The sequence below is a fragment of the Ahaetulla prasina genome, chromosome 9, assembly GCF_028640845.1.
Source record: "Ahaetulla prasina isolate Xishuangbanna chromosome 9, ASM2864084v1, whole genome shotgun sequence".
Lineage (NCBI taxonomy): Eukaryota > Metazoa > Chordata > Lepidosauria > Squamata > Colubridae > Ahaetulla > Ahaetulla prasina.
Window position 1 is genome coordinate 9,860,761 of NC_080547.1, and position 6,290 is coordinate 9,867,050.

Here is a 6,290-nt window from a genome sequence, read left to right on the forward strand (position 1 = left end):
TCCCGGCCAGAGGTGCCGGAGCATGTGCAGAGTGCCGCTCCGCCGCCGGGGAAACGCGCATCTCCCCCCCTCCCCCGCGTCCCCCGAGGGGGCGGGGGCGGCGGGGGCGGCGCCTCCCCTCAGGCCGAGCCGGGCGGGGCGGGGCGGGCTGTGGTCCTGGGGGCCGGGCACTAGGGGTCAGGGCAGCCCCGGCCAGGCGGGCGAGGGGCGAGGGGCGAGGGGAGTGCGGGGGCGGCGCCGGCCGGTGCCAGCAGTCAAGATGGTTTCCGGCCGGGCCTTGGCGGGGGAGGCGGAGGCGGGGCGGCTCCGACGCGCCTCGCCAGCCCGGCAACGTCAGGCAGCGGCTGGTGATTTGCTGGCCGCGCCGCCGAGCCCCGCTAGAGAGGCTGGAAGCGGGCGCTGCGAACTCGGCTGCCGCGCCGCCGGCGATGCTCTGCCCTCGGCCGCCGCCGCCGCCGCCGCCGCGGGGTCTCCAGCAGCCCGCCCGCCTGGCCCGGGACGCCGCGCGACGGTGAGTGGCCGGGACGGGCCGGCGGGCAACTTGCGCCGGGGCTGCTTCTTCGCCAGTCTCGGGACTGGGCGGCGCGGCTCCTGCGAGCCCGGCTTCCCGCGCGGCTCGCTCCGCTCCGACGGGACCCGGGCGAGGGGCGTCGGGCGGCGCTTCCAGCCGGGCTAAGCCGCCTTGGTCCGGGGGAAGCGGCGCCGCCTGGCCCCCTCGGGGCGCTCCGAATGAGGGGCCGCTCAGGAGAGACCCAGGAGGGGCAGCCGCCCGTTTTTGTTTTTTGTTTTGCTCCGCCCGGGCTGCCAGCGGAGGGGACGGGCGGCTGCTTCGAGGTCCCGGCAATGGGGGTGCGGGGAGGAACGGGGACGCCGGGCTGCCCAAGATGCTGTCTGGGCTGGCGAGAGCAGCCCGAGGAGAGCGGCTTTCCCCGGAGTCAGCCCTCCGTCCCCTGCCCGCACGTCTGAGCGCGGCTTTGCCTCGGACACGCGTCTCGGGGCTCGTGGGGAGGGGTCGGCGGGGCGGGGCGCGGACGGCGGACGGGCTGCTCGGGAGCTGCTGCGCTGCGAGAGACGGGGCGCTTTCGGTCGCTCCTCCCGCCCTTCCTCCGCCGGCCATCCAGCGACCCTCCGAGCTCCCCCTCGGGCGGGACTCGCTTTCCAGAGGAAAGGCTCTCCGGCTGCCAACAGGTCCCGCGTTGCGCAGCTGCCTTTACTCGGGGGGAGGGGGGGCGCAACGGGTTCCGTGTAATCCTCCCCCTTTATTTTGGGTGGGAGGCTTCCGGACCGTCCCTCTGCAGGACCCCATCTTTAAGCGTCTAGGAAAGGGGGGTGTGTGTGCGGGGATCCCCGAAAGGGCTCATCCCTTCGAATGATTTGGGGGGAATTGCTACATTGATCGTCCCCCACCCCCACCCATCGTCCCACCCGGCCCCTCCTCAATTAGGACCCCAGATCTGTGGGGGATCATCCAGCTGCTTTGCCGCTGCTGATGAGGGAGCTGGGGCCCCCCAAAAAAGGTAAGAATTGGGGCTTTTCCTCGAAGTGGCCGGAGTTATCCGGGCTGACCCCAGGCAGCTTTGAAAGGCAATTTCCTCCTTGGAAAAATCCCCCCTCCCAGTTTTCAAGGATGGGGTGGGGGGTCTGTCGGGTAGAAGAGCTGCTGCTTTTAAAGCTTGCGGGGCGTGGGGGGGGGGCTGGGGTGGAAGAAGTTGCTCCCTCCGAAGAAGTTCGGCTTAAGCCTTTAACAAAGGCTGCCTCTTTCCCTGGGGAGGGGTCAGGAGAGCCAGGCTCTGCTTTCCCACTTGAGTTGGTGTAGGGCAGGGAAGAATGTCATTTTGGGACCCACTGGAAGAAGAAGAAGGTGGGAGAGAGGGTGGCCACCCGAATTTGGGGCTAGAATTGGGGGGGGGGGCGTTCCTTCCCTCTCTTTTCCTCTTCTTTTCTCAGCCTTAACAACTTGTGTTCGATGGGTGGGAACAACACAAAACTCCTGCCGCAGAAGACTCTGGATGGTTGGGGGTTGTGTGTGTGCAGGGATGCTACAATACTATCCCAATTCAATCTGGGGAGAGATAGATGACGATTATGGATGGGGCACCACTAAGAAATCATGAACGTTCCTTGGGTTAAGGGTTCTGATAAACAACCAACCTGGGAAGTGGGGGAAAAAAACTCATCCCGTACAAAAGAAGGCAGGGACAAGCCGCTTCCTTGGTGTTGCCAGGGAAACTACACAGCCGTGTTTGGGCAAGCTGGATATTGAAGAAGTTGGGCAGGTTGGAAGAAGACCGTTCAGGATGATCACCTGGTTTAGATGGTGGGTCCTTCTCCCATTGAGCCACCCTTCCTGTGCCCACCCAATGAGATTCAGTTTTCTTTTTGTCAGAGAAGGACTTGACCAAGTGATAAACCAAGACTTATCCAAAGGTGCTTTTTTTTCAAGAGACAACTGGACTTTCTGGTTTTTCTTTGAAGACGGTTTGCTTCTGATCCAAGAAGCTTCTTCAGCTCTTCAGTTCATTCAAGAAGCTTTTTCAGCTCATCCAAGAAGCTTCTTCAGTTCTTCAGCTCATCCAAGAAGCTTCTTCAGTCAGTTGAAGAACCTTCTTGGATGAGAAGTGAAATGTCTTCAAAGAAAAACCAGAAAGTCCAGTTGCGTCTTGAAAAAAGCACCTTTGGGACAACCAGGACCTGGAGGACTAAGAATCTCCATAGACAACCAAGGCTGATGTTCCTTCACCTTCTCTTTCCCAGCCCACCTGGACTAACAGCTCTTTCCTGTCCTCAGGTTGGGTTCTTTGGTGGCTTTCCATGTCGATGAACTACGCTTCCCCTAAAAATGTTCTGATCCTTCTTGCTTTCCTCTTCCAGATTGTTGAACTCCTCAAAAGACAGCTCCAGACAGTGCTGTAGAAAGACTCCCTAATGCCTGCAGCCCGGAAGGAGCATTATGGATTTGACTAAGATGGGTACGATTCAGCTCCAGAACTCCAGCCACGCGACTGGCCTTCTCCAGAAAGCCAATCAGATGCGCCTGGCCGGCACCCTGTGCGATGTGGTGATCCTGGTGGACAGCCAAGAATTCCACGCCCACCGGACCGTCCTGGCATGCACCAGCAAGATGTTTGAGATCCTTTTCCATCGCAACAGTCAGCATTACACCTTGGATTTTCTCTCGCCAAAGACCTTCCAGCAGATTCTGGAGTACGCCTACACCGCCACCTTGCAGGCCAAAGTTGAGGACCTAGATGACCTGTTGTACGCGGCCGAGATCCTCGAGATCGAGTACCTGGAGGAGCAGTGCTTGAAGATCTTGGAGACCATCCAGGCGTCAGAAGACAACGACGCCGAAGTCAGCATGACCGACGGTGGTGCCGAAGAAGAAGAGGACCGGAAGTCCAGATACATTAAGAACATCCTGCTCTCCAAGCATTCCAGCGAAGAGAGCGGCTACTCCAGCCTGGCCGGCCAGGCCCTGATGGGGACGATGGTGGAACACAGCCCCTCGGTCTCTACTTCCTTCAGCCTGGCGGCCATGAGCCCCACCAAGACTGCCGTGGACAGCTTGATGAGCATCGGACAGTCGCTGTTGCAGGGGGCTCTGCCCCGCCAGGCCCTCGAGGACTTGCACTCTGCCAATGGCCGGTGCCCGGCCATGTCCGAGCTGAAGACCGAAGCAATGCAGATAGAGGAGGCCTCCAGCCACGAGAGCCCCAGGTCAGGAGAGCTGGGCGCTTCCGGAGGGGACAAAGCGGAGGATAAAAACAAGCAAGGGCCTGGCACCCCGACCCGTAGCAGCGTCATCACCAGTGCCCGGGAACTTCACTATCCCCGGGACGACAACGCGGAGCAGCCCCTCGAGGCGGTCCAAGGCCCCCCAGTCGGGCCAGACCTCTTGGCCTCCCACGGGGAGAAGCCAATGGGCATCTACTCAGTGCTGCCCAACCACAAGAGCGAGTCCATGCTCGGCCTGCCCGTCTCCATGGCCCCCACGCTTCACGTGCAGCCGGCCCTGGCCGTCTCCATGGACTTCGGCTCCTACGGAGGGCTGCTCCCTCAAGGCTTCATCCAGAGAGAGCTCTTTAACAAACTCGGGGAACTGGCCGTGGGGATCAAAACTGAACACCGGAGTGTCGGGGAGCAATGCAGCGTTTGCGGGGCGGAGCTGCCGGACAACGAGACGGTGGAACAGCACAGGTAGCCCTTGTCTCCTTTCTCGGGGTTTTGTGCTCAGAAAGGTCCTTCTTGGGCATCAGGCAAAGTGGCTGCGCTGGTTCTGAGAGATCTGATGAGGTTTCTTTCTAAAAAAATTCCCGGCAAGGCAGTGAGTTGTAGCCTGCGCCTCTTCCTAGGAAGAGAAAACAAAAGAGGCTGGGTAGTTTAAAGCCGAGAAAAGGCTCTGTAGAGTAGGGTGGCATCTTTGCAAGTCGGTCTTCAGAATAGGAATGGGGGAGTCAAGAGAGGAACTTCTCTTCTTCAGTCAGGGCTGAGCATGAAGCTGGTTTTTGCTAATGCCGTGGACACACCAGCATTGTTTCCAAGTGGCAGGATTGCTAGGGAGTTAGAGGGAGACCAGTGTCCTACTGCCCAGGTACGCAAGCTTCCTGAATGCATTTGCTCAGCCACGGAAGTCTGCAGTAAACGTGTCCCTTGATCTGGTCCAGTCGTAGGACTCCTCTTAAGTTTGTCCTTGGGAGTAGACTGCGGGAGGACAGAAATGTGGACGCCACAAGTGTGTTTTTTTCAAGAAAGAAGAGAGATTCTTCTACGCTGCTAAGACATAAATGAGAAGCTGCAGCCCAAGGAGAAACATTTGGCCCTTTGCATGTTGTGAAATGCTTGTGTTCCCCCCACCCCCCAAAGGCCAGCAGTGGGTGATGGGAGTTGCAGTCAGTGGCACCTGAATGGCCATTCTTCAGTCAGTTTCATTTGCCCCCCTTAAACTCAGCTTTATTCTTGTAGAAGCTGCTCCGGTTTATTAACGCAAAGCGGGGTTTAAGTAATATTTGCTGGGCTGGGCTGAGTTGCTTGCTAGTAGCTACTTTCACTTATGCCATTTTAGGCTTGGCCTTCTGGGTGTCAAATTTGACCCCAATGTGCATTTTTAGGTTTGTGCGGAAATTGCTGTTTTGAGCACTGGGTCAGTTTGTGATTATTGCCAAAGTTTGTTTTTATTGATTGATCTGTTCTAAATATGGTTGGAATTTCTGCAAAGGTCCTGTGTCGATCTTCGTATTATCTCCACGTTAACTAAGAACCAGTATAGGGCTCAGAGTGCATCGTTGTTGCTCCTCCGAACTGGTTTAATGCTCTTCTTTTGGGACCTATTGCGGACAGATTCCCTTTTAAAAAAAGTTTAAATGTCCTTTTGGGTTGTTGACAACCATGGTGGCTTTAAGTGGAGCAGCACATTAGAAACAAATTGCTCTCTGAAGGGAGGTTAATACATGGAAATCTGTCTTCACTCAGTCGTAATTTTGAGCATCGCTTTTGTTTGAACTCGGCTGCCTAAGAGGTCTATTTTTTTTTAAAAAAAATCATGTCAAATGCATGGAAGGGGAGAATCCATTTTGACAGGCAGCCGTTCCTTTAAAGGCAGCGTTTTCTCGAGAAATACGGTGGGTCTGTCTATTTCTTGTGGGGAGATAACGCGCTTATTCCTGTTTTCACAAATGCCGGTTTACGCTTCGCTTCTGGGCTTCTCCGTTTCCTGAGCGGGAGGTTGATCCTTTTGTGGGGGGGTTCTCTTTTCTCAGCCCCAGTTAGGACCCCCCCCTCGGCTCCTCAGTCTGCCTGTGTGGGTCTGGAAGGTAGAAAAGGCTTGGCAGCCCTGCTTGGCTGCACCTGGCCGTACTTGTGATGCAGAAAAACAAAATTTGTGCCCAGCAGCCCCGTGGCTTCGTCTTGTGCAAACATTTGTAGCGGAGGTGCAGAGGGAAGCATATTTCTTGTGCCTCTAATACTGTGTAAACATATTACAAGGCAGCCTGCTAATAGGATTCGAGTCACAATGCAGAAGATGCTCAGAGATGTTTTAATGAGCCGACAAGTTTAATTACTGTACTCCAAATGTACATAATGTACGTTGGCAAGACCGGTGAGGAGCAGGCTGCTTTGGGCTTGGTGACTTTTAGAAAGAGAAACTCAGCCTAGGGCGGGGTAGCCACGGTGGCTTTCCCTCTTCTGAGCAGGGCCACAATTTATGGGCAGGTGGGCTGCCTCTGGCACCCCTCCCAAGTGCTTTGCCCATCGAGGTCAGCCCCTCAGCCATCAGGCCACCCAGGAAGGAC

At 56.9% G+C, this 6,290-nt stretch overlaps 1 protein-coding gene across 4 annotated transcripts in view; it reads left to right on the forward strand.

Moving 5' to 3' along the window:
- Positions 1–281: 281 nt before the first annotated feature.
- The window catches only part of ZBTB16 (zinc finger and BTB domain containing 16), a 142,400-nt gene continuing 136,391 nt past the window's right edge, over positions 282–6,290 (forward strand). The window contains exons 1-2 of one of the 4 annotated variants that reach the window (XM_058193979.1): positions 282–511; positions 2,872–4,197. In XM_058193979.1, coding sequence (XP_058049962.1) covers positions 2,951–4,197 — 1,247 coding nt within the window. In that variant the 5' untranslated portion in view covers positions 282–511; positions 2,872–2,950. Of the gene's footprint in view, positions 512–1,054; positions 1,189–1,247; positions 1,518–2,296; positions 2,318–2,871; positions 4,198–6,290 lie in introns of those variants that run through there. The other 3 variants (XM_058193983.1, XM_058193981.1, XM_058193982.1) reach the window with 3 other exon arrangements.